The 16,880-nt window shown below is 42.2% G+C and overlaps 1 protein-coding gene across 1 annotated transcript in view; it reads left to right on the top strand.

Annotated features, from left to right (window-relative positions):
- Positions 1 to 5,633: 5,633 nt before the first annotated feature.
- Emb (embigin) overlaps positions 5,634 to 16,880 on the top strand; it is a gene marked incomplete at its 5' end in the record, with an annotated part of 35,906 nt that continues 24,659 nt past the window's right edge. The window contains 1 exon segment of the mRNA XM_034523370.2: positions 5,634 to 5,734. Within this exon segment, the coding sequence (XP_034379261.2) occupies positions 5,634 to 5,734 (101 nt within the window).

Raw genomic sequence — 16,880 nt, 5'->3', positions numbered from 1 at the left:
ACCCGATATTGTCTAATAAATAGTGTAATACTTGTTGGAGTGAGTCTTATTGTCATCTGCCTGGCGTTCTGTTGATAAAAAGACTAGCAGTTTTTGTCTCTACATTTCTGAAAATATAAACTAACTACCTTTTTTTTTTCTTGGTTTTTCAAGACAGGGTTTCTCTGTATAGCCTGGCTGTCCTGGAACTCATTCTGGCTGGCCCGAACTCAGAAATCCGCCTGCCTCTGCCTCCCAAGTGCTGGGATTAAAGGCGTGCGCCACCACTGCCCGGCTTCTATAAGCATTTAAACTGGTTAAAGAATAGATTTATTACAGCCCACTTTTAACTGGGATATTTCTGATATTTAAAATTTTGGTAATAATTAAAATTATGTAAACTTTTGTTAGAATATGTCCAGCTTACTTTTCATCCTGGTACTCCATCACCCTACACTAGCTCCTTCTCGTCATATTTTCCTGAGTGGTCCTTATAGTAATTGAAAGAACGGAAGCAGGAGGGACCATTACCTGGTGGAGCTAGAGGCACACATCTTAGTGAGGATGGATGTCTTCCCCCAAAAGGACAAATTGAGGTGGTGAGGTTAGGCTCGCACAGTGAAGAAGATACTTCTCTGAAGATTAGCTCACTCTGGTCTCAGAGCTGAGCAGGTGACCAGGACTTACTACAGTATTACTGTAGTAATACTGTAATCAAAGTAAAAATCATCACTAGCAATGTTGTTGTTGTTTTAAATGTTTTCTTCTTTTCTTTCCTTTCTTTGTATCTTCATTTCAATCTCCTCTTCCCTCTTCCACTTTCTCTTCTCTTTCTCCTCTTCCTCCTCCTCCTCTTTTTGGTGTTCTTGTGCCATCTGGTCTGAGACAATATGGTAAGAACCACACAGCATCAGTAACACTGCTGCCAGGACTGCCTGTCCCCAATCTAATCATACTAACTACAATAGGCCTGAATTCTCTAAGGTCAAGGCTGAAGAAGCAAGGCCTGGTTGCTAAGATCAGAGCTGTTGCTGAAGGAGAAGAGAGACATGTGCTTCTGACCTGGCTCTTCTGTCAAAATGCATGCTGGCTAGAGACTAAGCAGCGAGTGCGCATGAGCTGTCAATTGCAGAAATGTCAACTTCCTGAGTCAGTGAAGCCTGGATGCTGTGGGATGTTTCTTTCGCAGGAAAAGACTCAGTAATGCTATAGAGAGGGCTGATGTATCTGTCAGCAAGTACCTTTCACATAGATCAGCGGGAAATGTCAGTTCTTGACATTTCCTATGATTGTTTGAAGAAAAACAACATTAACTCAGCTTTTTCGGAGGAAGCTTGATTTACCATAGGGATTCCATTAAAACAGTAGTGAGAACTGATCACCTGTGTGTTTGGTACCATGTATATATATTTTTTACATTATGTGTATGTGTGCATGCAACTGGGTGTGAGTACATGTACCATTAGGTGCTGGTGGAACAGAAGGGTGTGTCGTATTCCTTGGAACTCAACTTAAGGTGGCTGTAAGCCACTTGGTCTGGGTACTGGGAACTGAGACCAGGACCTCTGAAGGAGCAGCAGGTGATCTTAGCTGTTGATTGTCCCTTCAACTCCTGGTACTGTTTGTAAAGAACATGTCCTTAAACAGAAATAGATGCGTACTGAGGCTACTGACCTCCTCTCCTCTCCTCTCCTCTCCCTCTCCTCTCCTCTCCTCTCCTCTCCTCTCCTCTCCTCTCCTCTCCTCTCCTCTCCTCTCCTCTCCTCTCCTCCTCTCCTCTCCTCTCCCCCCCCCAATTCCTTCTCAATTCTCATATTTCACAATAACAAGGACAACCTTGAGATTCAACAACTCAGCACACATGCACTAACATAGAAGGAAAAGAAAAAAAGTCCTTTACAACAGTTATTAAAAATAAACTTCTGAAGTTACCATCATCATTCAGGAATATCAGAATATTTCTGTGATGTTACAGGAAGGAGAGACTTCTTTAAAGCTGGTGCTCTTCATTTTAATGAATCCCTCCCACCCCCGTTTTCTAAGTTACTGAGTTACGTTAGCATGATTGTATCCATCTTAATCCAAGACAGAGTCTCCTCTGCTTTTGTTTTATTTTTTTTGGCAGGGAGGTGGGGCAAGGGTTATGTATCTGTGGTTGGCCTCAGACTCACTGATAGCCAAGGATGAAATTCAATTCTCGATAACCCTGCCGCCACCTCCCAAGTGCCGAGAAGACAGGCATGTACCATCACGTTCAGGCACAAAACCTCTTTGGTCTTTCAGTTACACAAGTCAAGAACCTGAAATGGAATTTTGATTGATCTGAATGCTCAGAGTGCTTTTGCCATATATCTAGGGGCAAGGAGCAAGCCATAGCTGGTTTTCTTTGTTTTATGCCTCAGTGATCCACCAAGCAATGGGTTTCTTCGTCAAAAGATCCTTAAAGTAGAGCCAGGCAAGGAGGCTGTTAGTCAACCTTGAAGACTAATATTTGTGCTTTAAATTATTTGTGTGTAAACTGTGTAGAACAGACCAGGGTTTGCAGGTTATGAAAAGTGGCATACTGAATTAAGAACAGGGGTAGAAGATCTGCCTCCTCAAAGCCAAGATTTCTCAGTCTTCACGTCATTTATTTTGTGGTCTGGATAATGCTTGCTTGTAGGGCTGTTATTGTGGAATGTGTTAGGAGATCATATAAAAATGACATTGTGCTTGTCATTAAACTTTCATTTTTTAAAACTTAAGTATAATGGTCTTCTCGTCTGGTATTTCTCATGTTATCTGAAATATGCTAGTTACCTGTCTGGAAGATCATTCATCTATGAGTCTTAAAGGTTGACTTTTAAATGATACCATCAGGACAGTTCATTACATTGTGTTGGCAGCTCTTTTTTTTTTTTTTTTTTTTTTTTAATTTTCTTAATAAACTCTGGAATGTAATGTCCACAATGCAAAGTAGTGCACTTCACATGAGTGAGTGTGCACAGGGCACGCACGCAAGCATGCATGCACATATGCGTGTGCGCACACACATTCTCTTCTGCTGCTGTTATAACAGAAAGCAGGAATACTAGATACCTAGAACCTGGAAATGTAACTCCAAATGCATTGTTTCAAGAGCAGGATTTTACTGGTTAATAATCTGTTGTAGTATTTTATTTTTAAAATTGTGCATGTATAATACTGTATGTTAGAACGTTAAAAAGAAAATTTATTAAAAATAATGTGAAGGGTGTATACTGAGAGTAGCAATAAAGCATTATAGGTGAGACATAATAACAAATGACCACTTCTTTTTTGCAGTACTGTGGCTTGAATACAGTCTTGTATCTGCTAGACAGATGCTCTACCACTGAGTTATGCCATTTCATACAAACACGATTAAATCTAAAACATGAAAATGTAATGAAGAGAGGTAGCTCTGCAGTTAAGAGAAATGTACTGTTCTTGCAGAACCGGCTTTGTTCCCAGCATCCACCTGGCCGCTCGTGGCCACCTATAAGCTCAATGGGAGTGGATGCTATTCTGGTCTCCACAGACTCCTGTCTGCATGTGATACATACATATTCACGAAGGCACACATCATACAAATACACTCTTAAAACAATTCTAGAGAAGATGCAATGAAGAGTTATTGGGAAAAATAGTCTCTTTTAAAATTTTTTTCTAAGTATTAGGGGCTAAGCAGAGTATTTTGCACATGCTCAGAAATGTCCTACCACTGATGTATATCCTAGTCTTCTAGGATTTTGAGGCAGTATTCCACTGCCTCCAAGGATTTGCCTAGGGAGGCCTTGAATTTGCAGTTGTCCTGCATCGACCATCATGAATAACTGCACTGATCACAGGCCTGAATCATCTGGCCTGTAATCATCATATTTAGAGGAAATTCTTATTTTTGTAGAGGATGCACTTGGATGAATTTGTTTGCTTAAGTAAAAGCAAATCTTAAGACTCTGCATCATTTGTTTGCATTTCTTCTGTCTTACACCCTTCCCAGTTTGCTTCCTTTAACTAAGCACCAAGTTCAATGTGTGAAAACTGGAGAGTTTTAGATCTATAACACTTAGTTCATTTGATAGTGCTACTGCCATCAGTTATAAGCCCTTCTGTTCTAGAAAGATCTATTATAATATGTAACATGTGAAAAACACCTATATGGAAAACATTTTTCACATCACGTAACAATAGGTAAAAATTAGGTCACCACTCAGTTTCTTTGAGGCTGTATCTTCATGCATCATCTCTCCTGCTGAGGGAGGAAGAAAAAAATCCTCTCATCTCTGGAACAACCACGAGTTGTTATTCTTTTATGTTGGTTTCTTGCCACTACCTGTAAGAGAAAGCCAGGTGGAAAGTGTCCAGAAATGATTAAGAAGAGGGTGATTGTAATACCTCTAAGAATGCATGTTTTAAACTTGGCACCATCTCCCAACATTTATGTGACTTCTCATCCCTTCTCTTCCCCTTCCCCCAAGGATTAATATTTACTGTAGAGACATTGTCACCTAAGCATTGAATTGTGTCGACCCCATATTGATAGTTCAGGTCACAAGCCGCTGGCTCAACTTGGCTTGGGATATGCAGTTCTTACCTCTCCATTTTCTTTTTCTTTTTTTTGTGACTCAGCCTGATCCTTTCAGGGACACAGCCAAACCACGTCAGTCTGAGTCTTCCCCTACAGCAGTTTTTGCTGCACACACGTGCTTGCTAAAACATCCCCTCGCTGCCAGCTGTCCTAGAAGCTGAGAGGTTTCCACACTCACTTCATTGATTACAGAAAATGTCCACACAGAGAACTCACTTTTACTCTTCCAGTGCCTCTCTGAAATTTTAATGACTCTTAATCAATTGTGACCCAAACAGCTGCTTTACCACTTGTTTGCTTTTAGGGATCCACTTATCCCACCTCTTGCTTCTCTTCAACATACACTGTATACCAGGGGCTTTTATCCTTACTTGGTTAAGTGGGGTCAGAATAAAAGTGTCACTAAGCTCCCCCACCCCCTTTTTTCAGTTGTTGTCACTCTCCTATGACTGGCTGTGTGAATCATAATAAAGATCGGCAGAGTGAGTGAAGTTTGCCCCTCTGAAAAGGTGTCCCTTGTTTCAGGGATAGGGCACGTAATGAGAAATTTCACAGTGGTCAGCTAGGCCAGGAAAGGAGGGCTTCCAAATAAGGGGATATATGCTTGGCAACATTCAAGGTCAGATGGCTGTCACATGACTTGCTTTCCTACCCATTTTTTTTTCCTAATAAGCACTGAGTGGTGAGTGGCCTCTGCCTTGAATTTAATTTACCCCATATGTGCTGAATAATTTTTATTAGGAAAAGAATGTTGACCACACCCCTTTATATATGTGTGTGATATATATGCAGTGTATATATGTGTGTGTATATATATACATATATATTGCATATATATTGCATATATGTATGTGTATATATATGCTAAAAGATTAACACACACACATACCATGCTAACACAACACACAACACAAACAACAAACACGCTCATTCCCAACTCTAGTCATTAGGCTATGTAGCAAGCACCTTTACCCAGTAAGCCAGCTATTGGGCCAGCTCTAAGCTGTTTTTCAAATAGTCACCTAGCCTTGGTGAGGATATCTAAAATGTAACCACACATAATTGTCTTACAGATTCAGCTTTTACAAGTTTACCTGTTCGAGAAGAAATGATGGCAAAGTACTCAAACCTTTCCTCGGAGAGCTATAATATCTCAGTGACAGGTAAGTGGGTTGTGTCTCAAAATGCCAAAAGAAGTTTGAAAAGGCTTTAAACTAAGTCATGGCTTTGGTCTTTCCCAGCATAGGTTTTCAAGATGTCAAATGATTGTAGAATTTTTGAATTAGTAAGAGCAGTCCGTTCTAGAAAAAAACAAACAAACAAAAACAAAACAAAAAACAAAACTCCAAAAAACATTACAAGAGTAAAATTAGGATCTAAATTCTTTCAACCTATTTATTACATTTGGAACTAGTATTTTACCTTTTTAAAAAAATGTCAAATGCAGTTTTTTTTTTTACTATTTCCCCAGTCTTCTGTTTCTCTAGTCTTTGCTTTATGTTGTAAATAAACCCAAATGAAAAGGACCTCACAGTAAAACCCAAATGAAAAGGACCTCACTGATCCGTGGAGAATTGCAGACGCACCCCAAATCACTCAGGAGAAACACAACTTGATGCAAATCGCAAGAGGTTTACTGGTTAGCCAGGGCTGTCTTTCCTTCAAGCCAGCGGAATTCAGCAAAAGAACAAAAGAAGTTTACAGCTTTTAAGGGGGAATCTACAAACCAGGTGGGGGGTGGAGTTAGGGAAGGGGGAAGGCTGAGAGTGGAGTTAGGGAAGGGGGGAGGAGGGGGAACAGGTCACTAGGTCATCGATACATTTGATCTCAAATTCCTAAGATGGATGGTGTGTCACTTTATAATTGGCTATTTCGAACTAGTTTCACACTATATATCATGAGCTCCAGTTCAAGGGGGTCAGGCTTATCTCAAACTTTTAGCATCCTGGCACCAACTGTCTCAGGGCTGTTAGTTCAAAGCCCGGCCAAGCTAATCTCGGGCCCATAGCATCCTGACACCATGAATCTTAAGGTTTGTTTAGTTAGGGCCATCTGTTCAAATGGTCAGCTAATTTCCTGGGACTGAGGCAACACAGTGTTTGACTTACAGGTTTTTATGTCTTTGCTTTTAAGAGTAGGGTCCAGAGGATCAACTTATGATTTTTCTATCTTTCAATGTGACTAGGCAAACAATGTGTGTGGCACATTTTCCAAGCCAATGCTAGTGGTTAAGTTTTTTGTTTTGTGTTTGTTTGTTTGTTTGTTTGGATAGACGTTGTTGAAAACGTTGTGCACTTCCTTGTTATTCCCAGATGTTCCTATTACAGCATTTGGGATTTATTCTTGTAAAAGTCAAACCCATATTCCTGTGTTGCTATTTGCTCAGTGTGTGTGTGTGTGTGTGTGTGTGTGTGTGTGTGTGTGTGTGTGCGTGTGTGCCTGTGTATGTGTGTGTGCTTGCACACATTCTAGTTGTTGGTTGCCTCTGTGAGGGATACAGGGGAGAATTCTTTGGCCAGTCTCACAGAGTGGATTTCAGGACACAAGTCTCACTCACTCAGCACAGCCTGGTGCCTGGAAATCAAGGATTAATGCTCAAGGGTACAACAAAAAATACCTTATTAACTTAAACCATGCTAGGTATTTATGTAACCTACACAAGGCTTAACTGTTGGCTACTCTTTATTCTAATAGTTCAGCTGAAACCAGATTCCTGCTCTTACTGAAAGAACAGTTGTTCACAGCTGCCCGTTGTTTATTGATTGCCTTGATTTGTGCATGTCACTCTGGGTTTCCCCTGCACTTCACTTGCTTCCAGTCTGAGCATCCTAACGCTGGCGCCCAGGCCTGATTGTGACAATCTGTGTACTTAGCTGTTTGTCCGTCTTTCCTCTTAAAGATCCGGCTAGCCTGCCTATCTTCCCCATGAAAGAAAGCCTTGTTTGTTATGGAGACACTTGAAGAGTTTGAGTTGGGAGCTTTTCTTCTGTTGCAACAGTTCTTATGAAGTAGAGCCTGTCTAAGGTCTGAATTGATGTTTCCTTGAGAAAAGCAAAGATTTGACATTACTTTTGGCACACTTGAGTCTCTGGGCTGTGGTTGCATCTCATGTTGGAAGCTACATTTATTGGTATGTGGAGTTTAGATTTGAACCCTTGGCATTATCTTACTTCCAGTACATGTTTTAAAGAACCATCTCATGAAAATTAGTTGATCTTAAAAACTCACTTGTCACATGTCCTTAGCACTGGAGTTAGAAGTTGTGGGCCTAATGACTGGAGTTTGTGTTTTCTGTGAAGGCTACGTTTTGCCAATAATGATTTCAACATTACCCTTGTTTGTAAATAATACTCATGACCTGTCCCTCTTGCTGCTTCCCTGCTTTCTTTTTTTTCCTCTGGCCATTTGGAAAATTGCTATTTCTATTGGCCTAATGTATTTTTTTGTAGGGAGTATTATTAGTCAAACATAATACCTTAGATACAAATCCTGGGTCAGAAAGCCAACTCTGGCTGCACTCAATAAATTTACTTAATGAGAAAGGTAAACGTGGACCCTGTGTCTGAGAGAATGAACAAACGTGGCCTTTGGTTTAAAAAGAAGGAACAACAACAACAAAATGATTACTTTTTTTAACATAAAATCTTTTTTTTTTTTTTTTTTTTACATTTGCTTGAGAAAGTCATGGTGTTGACTGTGTGCCACATGTCTTTCTTTTTTCTTTTCTCTTAATAGGATTTAGCCTTCATAGCAATTCTTTGAGGTGAGCACTGTTCTTATTTCATTTTGTAGTTGAAAACAGAGACACACAGAGAGATTGGGGGAACTGACCAATCCCGTGTGGCAGCTGGCTTTTGAACCCAGGCAGTCTGGCGCCAGGGTCTGTGCTGGGCCAAATAACTTCTTAAGGCCAAATCATTCATTTCTTTTAGCAGGGTCACTAAAACAATTATGCTTGTTGTTGAGGTGAGGGATAAAGTAGCTTCGAAGTGATATATTTAAAAATCTATGAAAAGAAGGTCATATTAAATGCTTTAACCCTAAGTAGGTTAACTTTAGAGACTATATTTCCTGAATAATGAGTTTGTGCAAGTGGAATTGATGTTACTAAAGAGGGAAGAATATCTTTCCCTCTCTCTGCTGTCACTGGGCTTTTTAACCAGATCTTTTGATAATGGACTATTTGGGCAGTCATTGCTTTATATTACAGCAATTAGAACGTTTCTATATTGTTACTTCCAGTGTTTTCTCTTCTGCAAATTGTACTTTTTTTTTTTTTTAAAAGTGTGTCAGTGTTGTAGTTTAAACAGTGAGATGGAAATCAAAACATCAGCTGGCCACTTTCTTGATCGGCCTGGTGATGCCCAGGTGAGCGTTTACATTGCTGACCCAGCCCAGATTATGTTTACCAGCTGAGGTGTGAGCAGCTGACCTGGCAAGGTCCCCAGGAGGGAAGGAGGAAGCATAAGCATAAGTTGGAGGTGCGCGTATGCTAGTTTGGCTGCTGTAAGGTTTGATAATTTCGCTGGAGATAATGCAATGCAGCCTTGTTGCCTAGCCACAGGCAGGTGGAACCTCTCAGGTTGTAGAGTCGGGAGCTTGAGCAGATGGGCCAGTGTGTGTGTGTGTGTGTGTGTGTTTGTGTGTGTGTGTGTGTTCCTGTGCAGCTGTTCTCCTGGACTGCTTCCCTTGCCACAGGGAAGAAAGATCTTCGAATGCTTTAGTAGCTTGAAGCAGTTAGTGATATTTTTAGGATCTAGTTGTCAAGTATTACATAAAAACTGGTCATGCACAAAGAAGAAAAATGTGAGTGAGCATTGACATTCACGGGGAGTGAAAGAGGAAACGGGACACAGTCCACTAGAGCACGAGACAGGACAGAAGTAGAAGGTGGCACCTGCCCTCCATCCGGGCTCTCTCAGTGGCAGAAATATTAGCATTGTTGACTAGAGAGTTCTTGCATGTGGAAGTCTGAGTTATTGTAGAATGTGAGATGGCATCTTAGATCTTTATGTTGAAGATGTGAGGCCATATATTCATGGGAGATACATTTGTCTTCATTGCGCCGTAACAGAAGGAGCTGTGTGTCTTAGTTTCTCGTCACTACAGTGGAGTACCTGAAGCAGCCTACTGCTGCAGAGGAGGTTGGAAGCCCAGATAATTTCCGGTCTCTAGTCAATGCCTATGGGAGATGGTGAAGCCCTGTGGGAGAAAGCATCTCTGTGTCTTGAATCTGGAGGTAGGGAGAGCTGTGTTCTAACAGGCTGGCTGGTTGATTTCTCATAAGAAGTTAGAGTTTTGTCAAGAGCTACATGATCTCATTGTAGAGCTTCTAGTGATCCAAGGACGGCGGATTAATTCCCTCCTCTGTTTTGGTGTTTGTTGGTTTTGTTATGGTTTTTTGAGACAGGGTTTCTCTGTGTAGCCCTGGCTACCCTGGAGCTTGCTCTCTGGACCAGGCTGGCCTTGAACTCAGATCTGCCTGCCTCTGCCTTCTGAGTGGGGGATGTGTCCTTGTGTTCAGACCGTGATGTTTCAGGTTTTAGAGTCATACAGGTGCACGGCTGTGAGTACCCACAAGGCAGGAGTAGTAACTAGAAGCCGCAGAAAGCTGAGCCGTCTCGGGTGGACACACAGAGTGGAAGGTTTGACCTAAGGTGTGGAACATCAGCCGACAGCCCAAAGCAAGGACAAACTGGCTTCTTCACTTTAGCTCCGTACAGGGTGAAAAGCTCAGAGCTCCTATCACGGGCATTACAAAGAATAAAATGCAAACAAGTCCTCCAAAGCCCTCCCCGAAAGTCGCCAGATTATTTATAGACCTCGGAGAGAGGCTTAGGGTACAAATTTATAATAGTTGGCACTATCGAGGCTCCACCAAGCTGTGAAATAACACAGAAAGGAACCCTTGCAGGTGCCTCTCTTGCAAGAAAGAAATGAAGAACCCAGTGGGAAGGCTGCACCCCCTTCCCTGGCTGTGCCGTGACTCCTGAGCATGTGGACATAAGCTATCCGTGAGCTTCAAAGCACCTCCGATACACTCCGCCAAGGAGCAGTAGGCTGAGCCATCGTGGATGCACGCTACAGAAAACACTCATTGGCGAGGAGCTGAGAGAAACATGCTTACTATCGACATCAGTTCTTGGTGCTCTAGGCTTAATGCATATATGCTGCTATAGTCTCTTCACTTGTATGAACAGCACAAATGGATTAGTCGGCTAGGGTATTTTCTCTTAATGAGCTTGCTTGCACACGCTTTTCTGTTATAAATTATATAACAGCAAACACCCTGTAGCTAACTCCAAGGGCATAGCTAGGCATGCTTTCCCTGAAGGATGCCGTGAAGCAGAATTACTGAGTTAAAGATTATGTGCACTTTTGGTAGATTCTGTGAAATTATCCTGCAGAATATCCGCACAGCTTGTCCTTTCCCACACCCACGTGTCAGCTACTTCTCTCTGTCTTCACTAATGCGAGATACTATCAGCCTCTTTGAACCTTGTCCTCTGTGAGTGTTAAGGCTGCAGCACTGTTTAAATTAGCATTTTGAATTTAAACATACTTTTCTCCTGTCCCTGTACATTTGCTTGTTAGCGTTTGTTACCGATTTCCTGTTTGTTTTTAAAAATTGGTGGAGACGAGGTAGGACTGAAGAGCATATTCCTTTGGGGTGTACTTTTTCTAGAAGTTAAAATATTTTTGCCCATTGCATAGTGTGTGTGTGTGTGTGTGTGTGTGTACGTGTGCACATTTGCATGTGGAAGCCAGAGGTTGATAATTAGCTGGCTTCCTTAAACTTCCTCAACCAAATATATAGATTATATATAAATCTATAATATTATGTACATATAATATGTAATATATAAATATGTAATATTTTTGGTTGTTTGCCTGCATGTTGGTCTGTACAATACCTGCATGCCTGGTGTCTGTGGAGGGCAGAAGGGGACGTTGGATCCCTTAGAACAAGGTTTGCAGACAGTTCAGACACTATGTTGTTGCTGGAATTTGAACCTGGGTCCACTGGAAGAGCTTTGGGATGTACCAGCATGTGTTTTAGGTGGGTGGTAGGAATTTGAGGTCAGGTTTTCATACTTGCACAGCCAGTACTCTACCGACTTAGGCTCTATCCCTACCTAGTAATTTTTGTAGTCAAGTTTTGTTGTATGTTTCACCCACTGCCTTTATAGATTTTACCCTTCACTTAAAATTTTTAATTAATTAATTAATTCATTCATCTACATCCTGATCCCAGCTGCCCTCCCTCCTCTCCTCCCAGTCCCAGCCTCACATCTTCCCATGACCCCTTCTCTTCTCAGAGAAGAGGAATTACCCCATGGGTACCAGCCCATCCTGGCACATAAAATCACAGCAGGACTAGGCGCGTCCTCTCCCGATTAGGCCAGACAAGATATCCCAGCTAGGGGAAAGATGGCAGGCAACAGAGTCAGAGTCAGGCCACCACTCCAATTGCTAGGGTACACACATGAAGTCAAAGCTGTACAGCTGCTACATATGTGTAGAGGGCTTAGGTCCAGCCCATGGGTGTTCTTTGGTTTGTGGTTCAGTCTCTGTGAGCCACCATGGGCCCAGGTTAGTTGGTCTTCTTGTGGTATCCTTGACCCCTCCAGTTCCCCCATTCCTTCCCCGACTCTTCCACAAGAATCCTGGAATTCTGCCTAACACTTAGCTGTAGGTCTCTGCATCTGTTTTCCTTCAGTTGCTCGATGAAGCCTCTAAGAAGATAGTTTGTGCTAGTATCAGTAATAGTGCACTTAAATTAGAAAATAATTTACATTTATTAATATGTGCATGTACATAATGTGCACACGTGAGTGCCACAGAGTACATGCAAAGGTACTTGGAATTTCTGGGTACTGTATAGCGGAGCAAGCCAGGGGAGCAATCCAGTAAGCAGCATTCCTCCATGGTCTCTGCTTCAGCTCCTGCTTCCAGGTTGCTGTCTTGAGTGCCTGCTCTGACTTACCTTCACAACAGACTGAGCAGGACTCTTCCCTTCCCATGTTGTACTTGGTCTTGGTGTTTATCCCGCCAGTAGAAAGCAATCTAAGACAGTGTGCATACTGAGATGTCCCATCAAGGTAGAGAAGGGGGAAGTCAGAAGATCTGAGTTTGGAGACAAGGTAGTGGTATGGAGGTTCTTGTTTAGCAAATGAAGAGACAGAGAATTATAAAATGATACTTCCAGTTCTAAGAGAAATAGTGGGTTGGCCTAGGTGCCCTGAGTGTAGGGGTAGGGTGTGCTGTTCTGAGCTCTGGATGGTCACCTGTTGTTAGGTTATAGACTTTCTCCCCACTGTGCTTCCTCTCCCAGAAAGCTTGCCACAGCTCCTCTCCCCTATGCAGTCTTTCTCCCTGGACAAAGAGTGTCACTGTGACACTGCCTTTCTCCCTCTTCTTTGTGAGCAAGCTCAAGACAATCTTGATTTATGATTCCTCTTACTAGGGCCTCATGACTTCCAGCATACCTCATCACCTAGTGTGGCCTGGCCTAGCCTAGCCTATGTGAATTATTTTGGTAAAGCTGGCTTTGCCTTCACTGTGTAGAAGCCATTCTTACTGATCTTTCCTTCCTTCCTTCCTTCCTTCCTTCCTTCCTTCCTTCCTTCCTTCTCCTCCTCCTCCTCCTCCTCCTCTTCCTCCTCCTCCTCTTCTCCTCCTCCTCTTCTTCTTCCTCCTCCTCTTCTCCTCCTCCCCCTCCCCCCTCTCCCCTCCCCCCTCTTCCTCCTCCTCCTTCACCTCCCCCCTCCCCCTCCCCCCCTCCTCCTCCTCTTCCTCCTCCTCCTCTTCCTCCTCCTTCTCCTTCTTCTTCTTCTTTTTGAAGATGCCCATGTTAAAACAAACTAATGAGTTTGATCACAAGGCTTATGGGACATGAGGGTTTCCAGAGGGAAGATTTTGCTGTAGTAAAAGCCCCTAAGCTACAGGCATGTTTGCTAGCTGAGAAGGGTAGAACCTGTTAAAGAAAGAGCTTCCAGCAGGGGAGGTTATGTAACTGAGGACATGTCCTTGAAAGGGGCACTGGACCCTAGCCTGTCTGTCTCCGTTTCTCTGTCTCTGTTGCCTCTGTAACCTCTGAGTGTGTGAAGCAGAGTGAACTCTTTTCCTGAAGTTGGTGATCTCAGGTAATTTATGTCACAGTAATAGAAGATTGAATAGCATGTGTATTTTTTTTTCTATATTACTGAGTCCAATAAATAACTGGACTCCATAAAATAATAATCACCAGTCTTCACTTCAATGTGTGACTTTATTTGGGAGAAAGATAAAACTATGACTCAAGGTGTAATTTTCTTTGTTTTGTTTTTTGCCTTTACTTTTGTTTTATTTTTTTATTTGTTCAAGATTGAGTTTCTCTGTGTAGCCCTGGCTGTCCTGAAACTTACTGTGTAGACCAAGCTGGGCTGGAACTCAAAGAGATCTGTCTACTGCTGTCTCCTGAGTGCTCTCCCATCACGAGTTGGGAGCGTGCTGAGTGTAGGACTGATAGCTTGCCTTTACCGAATGAGGTTTTGGCTGTATCCTGGTGTAACCTTCAGACTTTCTGTAAGATTTCTGAGTATTTTATATAGGAGGTAGCATAGACCTCACTGATTTATGTAGTGAAAAATAGGTCAGAGGATTGAGGGTTCTTGTCGTCTATTTATTTTCAGTGAGTCAGTTCATCTTATTAGTTATATACATCACAGTGCATGGTGACTTTCCATGCTGTATAACTTTTCTTGAGAGAGGAGTGGGGGAGAGGGAGAGGGAGGGAGGGAGAGCGCCAGAGCGAGGGAGGGAGGGAGGGAGGGAGGGAGGGAGGGAGGAAGACAGAGGGAGGAAGAGGGAGAGAGGGGCCTGGAACAGAGGAGTAAACGTTTCATTTTCCTTAGAGGGGGCACCATAGCCAGTTAAATTCTGCTTAAGTCTGGCTTGGTAAATCAGTATGTGTTTTGGGGGGGTAGGTACAGGAGCATGGGTGATATTTACTTACTTATGTGTGACTGTCGCAAAGGCAACTGTGTCACTCACTCATAAAGCCCAAATCAATGTGGGTGACCACTCCTGGAGCTCTCTCCCATACTTACAAGAAACCTCAACAAAGATAGTCGTATATTCCTAGCAGTATTTACCACATTTATAACTTTAGGGACACGATTATGAATCTTTTCACTTTGTGAGTTTCTAGAACTTCCTAGAGCTAGAACTTTCTAGCTCTAGAACTTTCTCTGGAATCTTAGGAGCTGCCTTACTCCCTCCAGGAGGGAATGCTTCAATTAATTGGACTTTTAAATCATATTTGAAAACAGTATACAAAATTCCAGTTATATTGTTGAAGATAATAAGGTTCTAAATGGTCAGAGTAGATGTACCTATCATTCCTCTTAAGATGGTAAATTGCTAAAACTTTCTACCAAGATGTTGGTATGTATTTAGGTAGCTTGGTATGTATGTATTTAGGCAGCTATAAATTATTGGGTTAAGAACTAAGTTTTTATTTTTAGTTTGTAATTCTTGTTGAAGATAAACTCTTGGGATTAGTATAGTGTAGGCTGGTCTTAAAATTATGATCTTTCCTGTCTCAGCCTCCATTGTTCTGGAACCACAGAATTTTTACTATATTTCAGAAATGGAATACATTTCTACACTCTTAGAGCTGTAGATGTCATGGGTGTTTTGCAACAAGATGACGGAAATGCGTTGCCCTTGTGTAATATGAGGAAGTTGAAATGTTGTTTCGTGAGCTCACAGTCAATTTCTTGGTTAACCACAAAAGATTTTCAGGGGAGGGATAGAATTTTCTGCCTTTGGTGCTGTGATTCCTTGACAGGAAGTAAAGCAAGCTGCAAAAATGTCATGGCAAACAGTGAAATAATAGGTAGCCTGGGGAAGGCTGTAACAGAGAAAGGCTATGCTATGGTTTGCACCATGGGAGAGCATTTAGTTGAGCATATGAGTGTTTTAAACGTGTTCATCTGACAGTTAGCTATTGTTTTGCTCCCTTTGGTAAGCTGTTATATTTTTAAGTTTCCTTTGACTTCGGGTTATTTCATTTGAAGTCTTGACTTTGACCAGTTGGGAGGTGAAGACGCAGATGTTATTTTCATAAGAACTTTGGATCTTTCAGAGTTTGTATGTGTTGTTGGTGAGGGGAGAATCTGGGCTTAGCCACACTTACATTGGAAGTTTAGTGCTGACTGTACCTTGATGTGTCTCTCACCTTGGGTGAGAGTCTTCTCTGTACCTTATCTGTGAAGTAGAATGGCTGCTTACCTCAAACACTGCTATGAAGACGAAATGATGCAAAGCATGCAGCCAACATGCAAGTCTTAACATTGCCAGTGGGCTTTTATCACATTCCACACTTAGGTGTCAAGAAACATGCTTATTGAACACTGCTCTGCAGAGCATTAATGCTTTCTATAGACTTCCTGTGTATCAGCCTATTTTGATGTATAAAGACATGAGGCAAGGGTAAACTGGGGGAACAAGGGTTTGCTCAGGATATAGTTGATGGTAGAAACTTTGCCTAGCAGACTGAGATATACAAGGACCTAGACTGGATCTCCACCAACCCACACACGCACACGCACACGCACCCACCCACCTACATAAACAAAAATCAAAACAACAATAATGGCTCTTCATTGCAAAGAACCTTTGCTTCACAAATGAAAGCTGTTTAATTAATTATATAGGTATTTTTGTTGTTGTTTTGGTGTTTTTTTGGTCTGCTGTAACAAAATCCCCAACAAAAGCAACGGGGGAAGGGTTTATTCTGGCTCACAGTTTGAGGTTGTGCTAGTGGTGGAGAGGGCCAGGCAATGGGAGGCTGACTCAGCTGTTCACATTCATTGTACCTGTAGTCAGAAAGTAGACAGGTTTGCTTTCTCCACCTTGCACCTCAGCCCATAGAATCATGCACAGTCAGGGTGGCTCCTGTCACATCAGTACACGTCTCAGAAGCTCCCCCAACAAACTCATGCAGAGGTTTGTCTACCGGGGATCACTGATATCAGGTTCATGATCTGGGTTGACCATCACACCAGAGCAGCTAGACAATCTGAGGTCTGATGTTCAAGACGCAGCTTTAATATAGTTTGGTGTTTGTTTTAAATGAAGGAAGAGTAACTTTCAAGAGAATTGGTCCAGGTGAAAAATAATTAAGGCCCGTGGGGATGAAGGTTGGAGAAAATGAGGCGTATTCGGTAGCCATTTCAGAGGGAGAGTGAACAGACTCCTACTGCATTTGAGTTAGTTAGTGCCCAAGGGAAGGGAAGCTATTAGACCAGCCTAGGACAGACTGGGT

Source organism: Arvicanthis niloticus, chromosome 19, assembly GCF_011762505.2.
Source record: "Arvicanthis niloticus isolate mArvNil1 chromosome 19, mArvNil1.pat.X, whole genome shotgun sequence".
In the NCBI taxonomy this organism is placed as follows: domain Eukaryota; kingdom Metazoa; phylum Chordata; class Mammalia; order Rodentia; family Muridae; genus Arvicanthis; species Arvicanthis niloticus.
The sequence above is the reverse complement of the archived record's forward strand: the minus strand, read 5'-3'. Positions and strand labels throughout refer to the sequence as shown.